Raw genomic sequence first — 17,068 nt, forward strand, 5'->3', positions numbered from 1 at the left:
ACTACATTTATACTAGTTGTAGAAAGTAGAGTATAGTACTGAAAAAAACAAGGCACATTATGTGTAGGTATGGGCTGGTTTCAGATGCGTAGCGAGGTATGGACTTTAGGAAAGCCCTGACATATACCACATACAGTATATAATGATATAAAACTATGGTTTCTATTTCTATTGCTATGAGCCACTTACACAATAATCAGGCCAGTCATGACCCCAGATGTAGGTTTGATCTTCATCATTGTGCAAGTCTGACTGGGTTATAGAATTGAATGGGCCCAAAGCAACATGCAGACTCAACCAATTTTACCATTAAGTAATTTTTTTTACAAAACAAAGATATATGCCATTTGAATGCATTTTTTAAAATGATGTAATCACACTAAAATGTGGACTCACAGACTGATACTGTACAATGTACACTGTGTGTCAAGAATGTCATAGTAATTTTGATTATGAAAGTAAAAAATTATTTTATAGTTGTGTCTTCACATACTAAAACATGGTATCTGGCCATTTGGAAGTCATAGCACAAAGTCAGCCAGTTATTGTTTTTGAACATTGTTGCAACAGTTTGTTTTAATATGTAATCGGTTAAAGCACTCTGTCTTAAGTTATTGTGCAAATAAAAGTGTGTTGGCACTCTTTGATCCCTTGAAGGACATTTATGCAGCCCGTACTTTTGCGTCAGTAATGTTGTAAAGATAACATGCTATTGATTTACCGCACCCCCATCCATAAACACATAAATACTAAGCTCTGTTCTCGTGATAGAATAATGTCATGTGTGGTTCCAACTCTTAATTTAGTGGCTTTTACACACTGAAACACGCCTATTTATGGCCCTTTATGAATCAAGTCAGAAATAGAAAGAGAAAACCAAGATGTGTAGCTAATTCTGTAGTGCACAGTGGGGTTAAACACATTCAAGCATTAGTGATAAACTGTGAACCGAAGGTAATTGCATTCATAGTGATATTCATTGTAAAAGTCTGTTTATTAAAGGTATTTTAAATACAACTCATACTTGAATATTTTCAGAATCCATGTGTATGTAGTCACAGCTTTGGTGTCATTTACATTGGGGAGGCCCTGTTCATGTCCCAACCACTTTTTGAAATGACTGATTTCATCCCCATCGCTTCTTAAAAGCACAATTTTGTGAAAGTATTCTGAAAAATATCTTACACTGCAAAATGTGGAAATCTACCACAGAGTTGACAATATGAAAATACTCTAAAACTACCTAAAACTACACTGATAGCATGAGTAACATGCAAATACGTCACATCCACAGTTGCAATATCATGTCAATAGAACAATGCCAACATCACTTCAACTGTAGAGAGCACCAGTGATAACATTTAATATCACTGCCCTAAAACGGGACAAAACAGAAACAACTGAAGTAAAAATGTCAATGTTAGGTAAAGATGTTACATTTTGTTATTTTAATGCTGCATAATGTTTTTAAACATTAGAAAAACAGAGTTCACAAGAGCTCTCAAGCCAAGCTCAACCAGTCAAGACTCATTCTGAGCGTAATGTTTAACATTGAAATATGAGAATAGGGGTGTTGCAAATAACCGGTATGAACAATAATTGTGATATTTGGACTAAATATTGATATTGTGTTAATAATATACATATAATATCATGAAAACAATCCTGCACATCTTAAATAATTTCTGTTCCTGTCCATTCTCGCTTTTTCATCGCTGGTGGCGGTAAACACTGGTTGCCCACCATCATTAAATGTAAAAAATGACAGACATTTAGTTATTTAAATATCTTTTCAGTGAGTTTGTTTGTTTACCAAATATCAAAATATGCTTGTAGGGGTGCACATGAAATATAGTCTACTGAGTGTAAACTTTCCATTTTTTGATCTTCTTTTTTTTTTTAAAACTTGCTCCTCAAGTCTTTCTTTTTTTCATAAGTACTTTTGGACTCTATGTACATCAGTACAAGGTTTTTTTTTTATATATATATATAAAAAAAATCAAGATGTTTGTAAAATGGAATGGACTACAGTAGAATCTGAGACTCTTTTGTCATCCACCAAGCTCGATTTCTGGAATCACAAAAGTGGCATGGCTCCTTTTTAAGAACATGGCAGTTTGAGTGAGTGGAGAGCGACGGTTGGTGGCTGAGCTCAGAGCAGACAGCTGTTAGCCACCGGAGCAGATGGAACATTTAGCAGAGGGGTCTTCTAGTGGCAGTAAATAGACAGTATAGGTTACGGTTTGAACATGAATAAACTCTGCAGCTCCGCAGTTCACAAGAAGACCTCATGTTTGAGTAACAGCTATGACAATAACTGCTAGTATCCATGCTAATTTTAACCGTGCTTGTATCCATGCTATTGCTATCCAGGCCAGTCCCATTCTCGGTTTGGAAAGGAATGTTAACTGTTGTACAGTTGGAGACACTAGCTGGAGTGGGACTTTTCTATTCAGTATGCTCAGCAACATTTCGTTATTGTTTCTATCATGTTTACAAAGCTGCTGTAGAACGTGTTCAGTGATGTAAGGTCAAGGGGCATCATAGAGGGGGATTAATCTGTGTGTGTAAATGACAGTACAGTAACAGGTGACCAACACGTCACTGAAGTGAACAAGCCACAGACCAAATGGTTCACAAACCTTCTGATGCTGGCACAGGAACTTATAAGTTATTCCTTTCCAAGGCTAGGTGCACATTGTTGAGCAATCAGGGCAGAGCTACAGATGACAGGAGGGAAGAAGGGACAAAAAGCACAAACAGACTTCCGGTGCGACGGTAGAGCAGCACGAACGCAAGTCAAAGAGCTCCCACATGCCAACATAATAAACTCTGTTAAAACTTGAGATAACAATGCAGCCTACCTAAGCCATTTTGTGTGCTGCAGCTTGCACCTGTAGTGTGTCCAAACAGATGTTGCTGCTGCTACTGCCAACCCTATCTTTCTCCATGGAGTTGAGATATTTTACATTAAAAAAATATTTTTTTCACAAATGATGAGATTCTGTCCAGAGAAACACCACAGGGCTTTTAATTTGAAACAGATACCACGTTTTTGAGTTACAAAATAAAGTTTTCATCTCTGTGACATATTCTACAGATACAGACTGGTATATATGGTAGCGATGGGTGTAATATGTCAACGATGTCAATATGAGTATAGACCAATGTACATGTGCTACTCATGCAGGCAGTGTGTCCCTAGCATTAGACTTGCTTTGAATTCTTTCTCTTTGCCAGCCATTAAAGATTGGAAAAATGCTAATTAGTGTGACCTTTTACATAAGAATTGAAGTCTATTGTGCCTTGAGTTGAACATTTTGCCTAAGCTCCATTGCTGACATAGCATTGGCTAACATTAACAAGGCAAGGTGAAGGTTGACTGGTTGACCCTACTGGTAAAACAACAAGTTAGCACAGCAGATGCTGCCAACAAAACAGCTGACTATCCAACAGTTAACCAGGTAACAACAAAGTACAAAATGTAATGTATTTTTAAAAAAAGTTACCACTATAAGTAAATAAAGCACAGTGAGACATGATTTATCCAAAAGCAGATTTTTTTAAAAATGTTTTATTTGTTCTGAAAATGTATTTAAAAATTACAAGCAATCACTTTTTAAAGTGTGTGTTCATTCCTGAGAAGTGGAAATATGACAACAGTTCAACCCAGTTAATCATTACCCAAATATTATCATTATCTGTGTTGATTATTATATAGCAGTAAACTGAATTTTAAATGTATAGAATCATTGCCTTTTTTAAAGATGCAATCACTGCTAATTTGGCTCACTCATTCATTGTACATCTAAACTAATTACCTATTAAATGTATTATTATGAGAAACCATAAAGGTTTAAATATTTGATGAGATGCTGATTGAAGGACCAAAGGACAGTCATAAGAAATATCCAAATTCTGTTTTTTAACGGGCCAGTTACATCAACTTCAGACATTAATCTTATGGCTACACTGTAAATTATTCATTTCTGTTACAGCATTTTATTTTATTCTCAACAGTGCCTGACTGTAGCAGCTTAAGTTATTGTATATTTGCAAGGTATTTTTGTTAAAAAATAAACTAAGTAATCTTAGAATGAAAGAACTTCCCTTGCTTTTGGTGAAATACATATAGAAATGTTAGTGAAGTATGTGAGAAGTATGTGGTTTTTTTTGTGCAACCTCCCCCTTCTGTGTGGATTTTCCCCCTCCCCTCTCAGTTCAGATCGGCCACAGCTCTCAAAGGTGAGAGCCAAGTCTTTTGTTATATTAGGAACAATAGACATGATGATAATAGTAGATTAACATAATAGACAGAATGTGAATCTGTCAATTAGTGTCATGTTGTGAGTAACAACAGTCACTTCCAGGTAGAAAACTGGCAGTTGAATTGCATTGTGGAGTTTTTTTTTTTTTTGAATTTTTATGCTGTGTTTATTTTATTTACTGTGTTGCCTTGCTAACGTCTTTGTTATCTACACAACAGTGCATCTTGGACTAACTTCTAGTTAGAGGTAAACTCGAGCTGTAAATTTCTTTAGTCTGTGACCCAACAGGTAAATTAGGTCTGTATGTAATGTTAGTGAAAGCCTTGTTATTAAAAAGTTATGACAAACATGCATTTTAGATGAATCATTTAAATACACTTTGAAATAGTATCTGTAAAAAAAGACAATTAAATTGTAAGTAAGCTAATGCGTGATGCAGGGGTTTTCTACCTAGAAGTTAATGTTGACCTATATGTAATATGGTCTATAGTTAGTATAAGTGTAATAGTGTAAGTTAGAACTGCATGGTTGAACTGGGCTGGGGCAGGGAGGGTGAGCTACTTGCTCCTTAAAAACATGTAAAACACTTTTAACATACTTTCAGCTCACAAAATATACCAAAATAATTTCATTTTCAAGAAGGTGTTTCATTTTGAACAATCTAATGTGGCCTTGTACTCTGCTGCAGATATTTGCATGTAATCTATACATATTAGCTATTGTTGTCTTTTCCTCTGACATAATACATGCTGCTCATAAGGTGCAGTATCTCTGGTAATGAGTTAGCCATGAACTGAAATATGCTGTTGAGAGGTTTAAAAAGCAAAAAAATTGACTAGCATAGAATATACATCTATACAGTATTCTGTACACATTTCAATTTTTTTAAGAGGTCTGAAGAAAGTACAGAAAACACTGAACTGTAAATAATTGCTTGTTAAAACTGTGATGCTGATGGTGCTATAACACAATAAAATTTAGATTATGAACAGTATCACTTTTGTAGTTCATCTCAGTTACTTGACTGTTGTATGATGTGCAGTAATTAACTGACTAATTGTTGCCAGTCAGTTGCTGTAATTTAAACAGCAAACTTACAGTGTAGATCAAAGGTACTCAACCCTAACTGTTTACCGTCGGAAAAAAGAAACAATCTTTTCCAGAACACCAAAGATTGGATTTTTTTTCTCAGCTTGCTGTCTGGCCAGATGTTGGTGTTTTTCATCCACCTCTCTCAATTTATCATCAAGTTTTCTTTCAAACTGTTTCTTCATCTGTAACTCCATGTCTTTAATGTGCTGATAGTCTGTCTTCCACTGCTTCTCTTTCTCGTCCCTCTCTCTTTTTATCTCTTTTTCTCTCTTACTCCACAACTCATCTCTCTCTTCCCTCTCTCTTTTTAACTCTTTTTCTCTCTTACTCCACAAATATTCTCTCTCTTCCCTCTCTCTTTTTACCTCTTTTTCTCTCTTACTCCACAAATCCTCTCTCTCTTGCCTCTCTCTTTTTATCTCCTGTTCTCTCCCTCTCTCCCTTGCTTGTTTTTCTCTCATACTCACCATCCTCATCTCATGATTGTTATCATGCAACCTCTCCATCTCCCTTTTCAAGTCATTCATTTCTATATTTACTTTCTTACATTCTTTTTCTCTTTCTTGTTTTTCCTTTTCTCTTTCTTTCCTCTCCTCCTGTAGTTCAGCCTGGAGTTTCTCAGTAACACGTCTGAGCTTTTCTTCATATTCTGCTCGTAGTTTCATCTCCAGTTCTTCTTTCTCTTTGCGTATTTGCTCCTCTTTCTCTTTCAGGATGCGTTGTTTCTCCTTTTCGATTGTCCTTTCTGCTTCTTGGAACATCTCACTGGTGTAGTGGCTTCCTCCATTCTTCTTGACTAAATCTCTGATCTTCTGCAGCAGCTCAGTGACCTGAGAGCGTTCCTTCAGCTTATTATTAAAGACATGGTACAGCCCGTTACATCTGGCCATGAGTTCCTTCAGGTCTGGGCTGTCTTTAATGAACTCCTCAATAGTTGTATCATCAAGAAGGTCACCATGAGTAAAGAGAACCATGCTGTATCTGTCTGCAGCCTGGCCAAACATTTCTTGGATCTTTTGCACTGTCTGCTTTTCTTCTTCTGTGAATCTTCCCAGCCGGATTACTACCAGGAAGACATGTGGTCCAGGAGAAGAATAGGAAATGCACTGGCTGATGTCTTTTTTTGTTTTATCCTGGTCACATCTGGTGTCAAACAGGCCTGGGGTGTCAATGACAGCAACCTTTTGTCCATCTACTGTAGTTGTGCCCTTAGAGCACTCATCTGTCATGGATGAAGCACTGAACTTTGAATCAAAGCCATGACGCCCAAGAATGGTGTTTCCTGTGGCACTCTTCCCAATTCCAGTCTTCCCCACCATCACAATCCTCAGCGCCTCATCATTTTGTTGATGAGCTTCTGTCAGGAAGGATGAAAAATATTAAGAATTTACACTCTTAAAGTTACTCTATCCAGCATTCACTGCTGAGATGGTTAGTCTTTTTTTTCAGCAATCTCCTACAGAACTAAAGAACTAAAACTCCTATTCTGGCTCTGAAGGCTGTTTTCTATGGAGACCCTGAGGTCATGAAAGGGGATATTTATTATTATTTCTTTTTTAAAACCAGTTGGTACGTAAACACTTCGATCACAAAACACTGACAGAGGGAGTGCGACTTCATTCTCTGCTCAGGATACCATTATTCTCTATTATATCTTTACATAGCAAACTGCTTTTTGCTGCTATATTAATGTTCTCAATTTTTATCATACTTCTTTTTTAAATGGTCTATATTTCATTTCAGCAGATTGGTAACACCTCTTTTTACAAGTTAGCAAATTAGTTAGTGAGTAGGTAGTAGTTACCAAGTAACATATTTGAAATTTCTGTGAAATTAGCCCCAAGTTACCACATTAATTACCTCAACGTGAGTTAAGAATAATCTTCTGTTATTTTCCAACAAGATGTTAATGATCGCTGGTAATTACTTTAATACTTTTCCAGGAAACTTCCAACTTCATTGTTTAATTTCTACAGGTCAGTAAATTGAAGTACATTTATCATTTGCATCTTCACCAATTTCAGCAGATCAGTCCAACTATGAAACACTTCCTTTATGTAATGTTTTTATAGTTAGCCACCATTGCTAATTACAGACAAAATAATCAAGTTACTCCCATTTTCCCATTTTAAAAGTTTAATTCCTTAATTGCCTATTTTGACTTAATAATAATGTCTTCACACCACTTGTGTTGAATGTCAGTCCTTATATTTTGAGATAATACACTGGCAAATAAAGTGACAGAGAAAAATAAATAATGACCTGCAGAATTTAGACAGAATCTAGTCCAAAATTAAAATGACATGATCAGCAGTGTCCTGGAAATGTATTAAAGAAATCACCACCTATTTATTAACTGCTTGTTTATTTCCACAAGTGAATTAAAAGATGTTACTGATTCTGAAGCCCCAGATCTTTAGGCAGGGAGTTATGGAGCTGAGAGGTCCAGACTGTTAAACCTGGTCTCCTTTAGTCCTGAACCAAGACTTAGAACAGCCTGAGGATCTGAGGCTCTGCTCATAGGGGAGCAACAGTTCAGTGATATATCTGGGAGGTAAACCATGAAGTGCTTTTAAGGTAATCAGTGAAATCTAATAACAAATCTAAAAAAAAACTGGTAAACCGTGAAGAGAGGTGAAGTCTGAATAGTTTACTTGTTGAGATCCTTGTCATAAGACAGGTTCATCTCTAGTCATTATGATCCATTAATACTGTTTTAATACACTGCAGGGATTAAAAATATAATAAAGAAGCCATTAATTAAAAAGCCCAAAGATGATCCTACTGTTAGTTATCAGATTAATTAAAATAAAATAACAGGATGTGTTGATATCTGGTGTTCAATGTTTTCACGAGTGGTTAGGTGGAAATAAAAAAAGCTGTGCTACCTGGTACCCAGCTTGTGTATGCCAGTGCCAGTTAATATTCATAGTTCACATTTACATAAAATATATCTCAGTGCTGATCACTGTTAGTTACTATACATACAGCTAGGAGATTTCTTTGGGTCAGAAGTGATTAAACATAATGAACACAATTTCACATAAACATGAATAGAAAAGTGTCATAACTCACCACTGTTGTAGTGTTTGCTGGCCATGTTTGGGTTTAGGAGAGAAGAGCTGATGCTGCAGCTTCAAGTGAAAGTCTTTCTGGCGCTACACCTCTTCATGTGGTGGCTTTATATGATTCAAAACACATTAATTTATGACTGCTGTCAAGTCAGAGATGGAAAGAGAAACCAAGATGTGGAGTTAGTTAGTTCTGTACTGTTCGTTTATAGTTAAATCCTGTTCAACTGTTCAAATTAGCCTCATTGAAGAAATTTGAATCAAATGTATTTGTGTTTTTATTCAGACTCTGATAGGCCTGTCTTTTTAAGTCCTCTTAATTAGAGATTACCAATTTTATATATATATTAGTCCAATAAATTACCTGCCTGCTGTTGAGAAACGGCCAATGAAAACTCACATTCAGCCTCTAAATGTGACATTCTCTCCCCCCCCTCCCATTGCATTCATGTCACAACATCGCTGGTGTTTGAATCATCTGCCCCCTCACGTGGTTGCCAGTATGTTGTAGCTAACGCTCGCTAACGTTAGCTAGCAAACACAAGTTAGCGAACATTAACTAATGCTGCTGAACAGTGTTGCTAACGCTAGCTACGAAGTTAATCTGCTCAAAGCTGTAGGACAAGTTTGTTCAAGTACAACACGTGTAAATTGCCAAAAAATAGCACTAAATTCAAAATGGCTTCTTGTTGGGTACTGAATGTTTTAAATGTTGGTGAATGTTCAGGGGCTGCATTTGGAAGCAGCCATTTTGCCATGGCCATTGCCAAAGCACATAAAATATGTACATTTTCGCTGCGTTTGAATTTAGTGCAAAGTTTTGAGAATTTGGAGCATGTTTAACCTCTAAAAAATGATTCCTCCTCTGATTATAGATTTCTCAATGGGACCTCAATGACTCTATACGTTTAAATGCCACCACGTGGGTTAAAACCTGCGACTCCCCCCATGGACGTCGGAACTAGGAGTGCGGCTGCACCCCCTCCCATCCGCCCCCCGCACCCCCTCAGCCTGCCTGACTACATACAGTAGCCTAGGCATCTGGCATTGGAGTCAGGCTGCATCTGGACCTGGTGCGCTCCGAGGCGGAGCGGCGTTTTGATCAGGAAGGACTCCGCATAGCTGCAGGGCGAGAGCAGGCAGTTCTTGAGGCGGCTCAGGGGAAACGAGTGGATGTGGGTTCCTCGGAACTGACCCCCTTTCCACGAGAGTGGCTAAGCCTTGAGCTGGACATACTGAGGGATGTGTGTAGGGGACGAGAAGTAAGCACCATCCAGGATGTTGTGTCCATCCTGCACACCTTGCAGCCCCAAACGCTCCATGCTGTCGGAGGAGGAGAAGCTCCTTAAGCTGTGTCTGGCCCTGCCAATATCTGTCCGGCATCCGAGCGCTCTTTCTCAGCCTTGCTCAGGCTGAAAACCTGGCTGCGCAACACCATGACGCAGGAGAGACTAACACATTTGGCCACTACAAACGTTCACAGTGACCTCATGGATGAAAGCGATGTCTCGACCCTGCTTAAAATCTTCATCAGTAGATCAACTGAGAGAAGGTCCACTTTTGGAAATGCATTAAAGCCCTGAGTAAGGAGCGCGGACTTTTCTTTTTTTCATTCAAGGGTACAAATAATGCTGTTATGTTCCTTAAATGGCTTGATTTAGTTATCAAAGTTTCATTTTCTTAACAATAAAGATGCCGTGTTCATCCATTCTAGTTCTCTTACAACTGCATGCCATTATAAAATAACTTCAAATCAAATCCTTAATCATTGATAAAAGTCGGTGCTTCCCCCACCCCTCCCAACAAAAATCTCGCCCCCCCCCCTCTCAGAAAATAGACATCCATGACTCCCCCTTAGTATGTATTGCGGCTTTCCAATCCCTTAAAGTCGCATTGAGAGGTAGAGAGTAGGTCCTGTATGTTTGTATGACGCGCTGCTGCAGATACAGAGAAGCACACTGAGTCCAGGTAAGTTTCAGTGTATTTAATAAAACAAACAAAAAGAGCTACTACAGCGGTTTTCAGATGACACGCGCATATCGGATGGGCTACGTGTATCACAACGATCAAACTTGAACAAACAGCGGTCAACAAAAATTACGGCTACCTAAACTCGCCTCTCTCCTCCTCCAGTGCAGGTGACTCAGCCCCTATGTAACCTACTGCCGGTTCCCATGTGACCCAAACACCACATATCACCGTGACAACCAGACCAAACCAATCGAAACCCAAATAATACTTAGCAAAACAATGTGCGGCTCCTACAGTATGGTTGAACTGAAGACGATTCTTGGATGAGAGGTGAAACATCTTCTTCTTCAGTTGCCTCCAGATTGCCATTAGATATTGTTATCTTAATTGTTATTGGCCACTAGAAGCAGGTAATTAGCGTTTATTGGTATTAGCTGAAAATGCATCCCTATCTTTAATGTTATTTTACATAAAACTCGTCTGTAGTTCTACTTTTATACAGTTGGCTTATAATTTTAATTGTCATGGTTATACATCGAGGAGTCTCTGTGTGATCAGGGCCGTGAACTGCCTAATGTCCCACTATGATGGCAGGACTGTAGCTAAAAATGAGATTTTAATTTTAATTGTTAAATTACAGAAAAACTACTTTAATGTCTTTAGTCACTGACTTTGCTGATCTCCAGTGATAGTATAAAAAATGCACAAGTAATGTATGAGGCTTAAGAGCATTTCTCAGCAGTCTTAAATTTTGGGATGCACAGATGACAAAATAAATGTACTCTCTTTTCAAGGAGGCAACACATATCATTGCAGACCTGTGCAAACTGAGAAAAGGAAATGTGTTCACTTTCTAAAGGTGTATTCACATTGTGTCACAACAAACTACAGGCACTAATACAAGGAGGCGAAACGCTTTTTACCCTAATATCATGTTTATGCTGAATAACAGAAGGCCAACAAAAGCTCCACCTTCTTCCACTTGCCTTTCATGTTCCCAGTCTAACTGCCACCAATCAAAGCATTACGGCTTTAAACAGTCTTTAAAACTAATAGAATACTGTGTAACAAAGATAGATTTAAGCAATGTGGTTGGTGACTGACATGTTTTTCCCTCTGGGCCATAGCTGTATGTGCTGGCTGCTGAGGCTGTTCAGTACTACATAGCAAACTACTCATAGCAAACTCAAATTATCTCTAGTCCTGCTAGTACCACTTTGCTTCCCTCTACACTTACAGTACATGCCGAACTGCAGGCTTTGTTTTGAAAAATAGTGGCTTCATATTCATTCAAGTTCAAGGTAGGGGTGTTATGATATTGTGAAATTATTGATAATCATGATATTTAAAAAATGAAATACTTCATGTTCATGTAAGGTCTTATGCATCTTTTGATTATGAGTTCATCTGGTTTCTGTAGCACTTGTGCTAGAAATCAAATTTGGCCGTCATGAATTGTTTGGTCATGATAATATAATATAGTGAAATCTGATATCTTGACAGCCCTAGTTCAGTGTAATTGTTATTATCCCAGAGGGAGAGTTTGTTGCAGTCAGCAGTAATACAGTCATCACACCAATCTTGGCAGATTATATCTGCAACCAGATAGAAGAAATCTGAAGTCATTGAAAATAGAGTGACTAAAGCATCGAAGGTCGACTGGGCCTTTTTTGTGACGCCGACTTTTTACACTTTGTTCTTCAAGTGAACCAAACCAGCAAATAAAAGAGGATTACAAAGGATTCAATAAAGCAATAAAGCATGTCAATGTTAAAACTTAACAGCTTCAGATAAAAGTGCATGCACTGATAGCCCTCTGCACAAACAACATCAGTATTTGGTTTAAAGGTTAACTTATATCATTGTCCTCAGATTGACTGTTGAGCATCTTTAACTGCCAGGCAATAAAATACAAAAACAACAGGGTAACACGCACAGCTGCTGCTGCTTGTTTCCATTAGTCCACATATGAGCAGGTACATGAAGGTAGATGATGGCGCCTGCTCATGTAAGAGGCAGACAGTAGATTGGGTGCTTGCTAGCCTGAGGATATTATTCCTGCCTCATCTGTGGCATTGGGCCGAACTGTGTGTCGCATGATGCAAAATATATACCAAGTGATCAAAGGTGAATAAGGTGCATACATTGAAGACAATAAACAAACACTGACTTTAATAAATATTTAAATAAATATATATATTAAAAAAATATGAAAGATAAAAGATGTACAAATTCTGCATTGATGTAATGCAAAGATTTCAAGGGCAGTGATGGGTTTGAGTGCAAGAGACAGTGTCAGTGTCGGTGGGGGTCCGGGGACTTGTTAAAGATCCCAACTGCAAAGGGGAAGAAACTGTTCATGTGGTACAATATTTTATTCCATTGTTGTTCTTTTTAAAGGTTGCCTTGTACAAACTGGCAAAGGGACAATCGATGAAAACTAGCTTTTTAAGCTAATTCGAGTGCATTTACATGTATGTTTTTTTATACTATGTTTATTAATGTGCATTGTCCCTTTCAAATAAACTAAACTGAAACTAGCGGGAGGTTTTGGTCCTGATGGACCGCAGCCTCCTACCAGAGGGGAGAGTGTCAAAAATACTGTGGCCGGGATGGGAGGGGTCGGCCATAATCCTACCTGCACGCCTCAGAGCCCTGGAGCTGTGCAGGTCCTGAAGGAATGGAAGGTTGCAGCCAATCACCTTCTCAGCAGAGCGTATGTTGCGCTGCAGTCTGCTCTTGTCCTTGGCAGTGGCAGCAGCGTACCAGACGGTGATGGAGGAGGTGAGGATGGACTCAATGATGGCAGTGTAGAAGTGCACCATCATCGTCTTTGGCAGGTTGAACTTCTTCAGCTGCCGCAGGAAGAACATCCTCTGTTGGGCTCTTTTGGTGGGGGATCTGATGTTCAGCTCCCATTTTAGGTCCTGGGAGATGATGGTGCCCAGGAAGCGGCAGGACTCCACAGAGTTGACTGGGGAGCCACCCAGGATGACGGAGGCGGGTGGGGTTGGGTTCTTCCTGAAGTCCACGACTATCTCCACTGTCTTTAGAGCATTAAGCTCCAGGTTGTTCTGGCTGCACCAGGTCACCAGATGCTCAATCTCCCACCTGTAGGCGGACTCATCCCCACCAGAGATGAGCCCAATGAGCGTGGTGTCGTCCACAAACTTCAGGAGCTTGACTGACTGGTGACTGGAGGTGTAACCGTTGGTGTACAGGGAGAAGAGCAGGGGAGAAAGAACGCAGCCTTGGGGGGATCCGGTGCTGATGGTCTGGGATTCAGAGACATGTTTTCCCAGCTTCACACGCTGCTTCCTGTCAGAGATGAGATGGGAGAGGGTGTCGCGGGGGATGGTGTCAGGACTGTCCCTTTGTCTCTCAAAGCGACAGTAGAACTCATTCAGATCGTTTGTAAGTCGCTGGTCGTTGACGGAGTGGGGGGGTTTAGGTTTTTAGTTTGTAATCTGTCTGAGCCCCTTCCAGACAGACCCAGAGTCGTTAGCTGAGAACTGGTGTTGGAGTTTCTCAGAGTACTGTTGTTTAGCTTCTCTCACCGCCTTGCTAAAGCTGTACTTCGACTCCTTAAACCTGTCCCTGTCCCCACTCCTGAACACGTCCTCCTTTTGCAACCTTATGCCGCGTTCCAATTACATGGGAGACAACTCGCTCGAGTTGCTCTTACGCGAGAACGTGACGTCATTTCCTGGCTTGTAGCACTTTTAGTGTTCCCATTTGTCATCGCTACACGACAAGTCGGAAGACCATGGACGCCATCAGGGCAGTAGCAAGCTAGTCAGTGTTTTGTTATTGTTAGCTACATTAGCCTATTTAGCAAACCAGCTCGAAAACACTTTACATTGTATTGCAGGCACAGCAAGACCGTGCAATGCATACATTGGTGACCGGATAAAAGCAGCAATGTAATCAAGTGTGTAAGAGCATTTAAAATCGACATTAAAATGACCAACGTGGTACAAATACAAAGAAAATGCATCAATTATGGGCGCAGCCATCTTTGTTTGTCACGTCGTTTGTCTATCCTCGCTCAACTCGGTGTACTCTCATGAGGACCGAGTCGGACAGTGGATATTCCGACCAAAAGGGGGCGTGACTTGGTGAAATGTCGCGAGACAGCTGTGAGATTTCCCACTTTCCAACTCGGGCGAGTGGTCTCCCATGTAACTGGAACGCGGCATTAGCTGTCTGAGTTTGGCTGTGAACCAGGGTTTGTCATTGTTATAACTCACCCTGGTGCGTGATGGGATACAGCAGTCTTCACAGAAGCTGATGTATGACGTCACAGCCTCTGTATACTCATCCAGACTGTTGGTGGCAGTCCTAAAAACATCCCAGTCTGTATAGTCCAAACACACCTGCAGGTTCCCCACAGCCTCACTGGTCCACTGCTTTGACGTCCTCACAACAGGTTTGCAGAGCTTTAGTTTCTGCCTGTATGAGGGAATCAGGTGGACCATGACGTGGTCGGAGAGACCCAGTGCAGCGCGGGGGGTGGCGTGATATGCACCGCTGACTGTGGTGTAGCAATGATCCAGAATATTGTTCACTCTGGTCGGGCAGTTAATGAACAGTTTGAATTTGGGTAGTTCATGGCTGAGGTTACTTTTGTTGAAGTCACCAAGCACAATCACCAAAGAGTCCGGGTTAGTCCACTCCACACTCTGTATCTGGTCGGCTAGCATGCTCTGCGCCTCCTGCACGTTATCATGCGGTGGGCTGTAAACACCGACCACAATGAATGAAACAAACTCACTTATTTAGTGTAAGAATAATATGTGGCAGGTATACATTGGACTTTAGCCTTCTCCTGTGTATCTGACCCTGGTACCAGTGGGAAAGGAACTGGGGAGGATAAGCTTAAAGGAATAGTTCACTCTAAAACAAAATTCAGTCATTATCCACTCACCCTCCTGCTGATGAGAAGTCCGGTGTAGTTTCTTATTCCTCAAAGTGCAGCTGGAGACCCGCGGGGTTCCCTCCTGCAGCAATAATCCATATAACGAGCGTCAATTCCGAGAGGAAAATTTTTTCGAGAGGAAAATGTCCATAAAACTACACAAAAACTTTGTAATATTCCGACCGCGCAACACACAAACACGAGGGATCTGCCTGCACTAGTGATTTGAAACACTCACAGCATTCAATGCAGTCTGTGATGTAGTGTGATGTCACAAAGTCACAGATTTAAAGGCATGACTACTGATGAAAAGTTTCAGGAGCAGTGTTTTCTGTGGGAGAGAGGAGCTTCTGTTGGTGCGCACTTAGACCTTTTTAACTTTTAAGATCTTTTACATGACAGGAACATATAACACTGGAGGAAAGGGGAAAAAACTAAAAAGTATCTGTTACCCATCTGAAATCTGACAGCATTTACTTTTAATAGTTAAAGATCTCAGTCACTTGTGGGAAATGTGGCATTGGGACCCACTCCAGGAAGTTTTTGTTGTCTTGAAATCAACAAGCTGCGATGTCACCCACTGTCCTAAATAAATCAAACAACACTAATATTCATCACCAACTCTTTATTATTTTATTATTGTCATACAAAGACAGAATAATCAAACAAAACTGAACTCCTAACTGAAACATTTAATGAAATATTTAATTAAGGTGTTTTTAATTTTCTTTTAAATGCAAACAGAGTGAATTCAGATTATTTCGGTAGCACTCTGAGCCTTCAACCTACTGCAGTACATTCTGAGTTAAAACAGGTCACAGTCGTGTATCACTGGCCACCAGATATACTGTTAGTCCATACATTTAATGCTTCATATACATCCTCCATTATTACAGTATGAACATGTAAATGTAATAAATAAAAACATAGCAGTTGATTTTTCAGTGATACTGGCTGAAGTGACGTTAAAATGATAGTTCTGCCCTTCTTGTTGTCGTTTGTAACGGACTGTATTTTAAACCAGAGCCCTGAGTCATCGTGCTGCATTCACTTCACCTGGGAATAATCAGACACATCATTCACAGCTAAAAGGAACAAGGTAACAATCCAACTAATTTAAATCCATCAAGACGCCATGATTGTAGTTTTCTGTACTTTCATTGCTTCTGTTAAGCATTTTCACAGTAACAGTTTCCTCTGATATTTCCAGACTGTCACAACAGAAACGATGTACATTATTTGGATGGATGGAGCATTATTTTCTAGCAGTGTAAATCATGTTGTATCAGTAAGAAGCTCAGGGCCGGTATTCATCGAGCGTCTTGGAGCAGCTAATCAGTCCTACTGTGGTCCAACTTTAAGAAGTTTTCTAACTTCCTGTGCAGGAACGAGGCCTTCGCTACCTCACAGCTAGAGAGAAAATGTAGCCATGTACAGAAATTATTTGGTTTTGTTTTAATCGTTGGTTTCTACTATATCAAATTTAATCTCACAGCTTCACAGGAAGTCAATTTTCTTCAGTTTTACACGTCTAACTACAGTGATTAGTGAGTACTTGAACGCATCTGAGGCCTCATTTATAAACAGACTTGCAATCAGTTCTGACCTGATGAGTAAAGCAGAAAACCACGTACGAGTAGTTATTTATTAAACCTTACTTTGACGTGGAACTGATCTTATCTCTAAGAAAAGTCCAGACATCATCATGCTAGGTATGTAGGGTTATTGCAGGCGTGTCCAGGACTGTG

General features: G+C 39.7%; 1 protein-coding gene and 1 long non-coding RNA gene across 2 annotated transcripts in view; one reads left to right on the forward strand and one right to left on the reverse strand.

Moving 5' to 3' along the window:
- Positions 1–17,068, forward strand: part of LOC311258884 — a 49,172-nt gene that overhangs the window by 26,859 nt on the left and 5,245 nt on the right. The gene's annotated exons all lie outside the window — the stretch shown is intronic.
- On the reverse strand, positions 4,783–8,460 carry LOC311258042 (GTPase IMAP family member 9-like; the record flags this gene model as incomplete). Its single annotated transcript, XM_084354090.1, has 3 exons — positions 4,783–4,835; positions 5,989–6,717; positions 8,436–8,460. 3 exons carry the CDS (start codon positions 8,458–8,460, stop codon positions 4,783–4,785), a joined length of 807 nt encoding a protein of 268 aa, XP_084210216.1.

Source organism: Pagrus pagrus, assembly GCF_965226575.1.
Source record: "Pagrus pagrus genome assembly, chromosome: 6".
NCBI lineage: Eukaryota > Metazoa > Chordata > Actinopteri > Spariformes > Sparidae > Pagrus > Pagrus pagrus.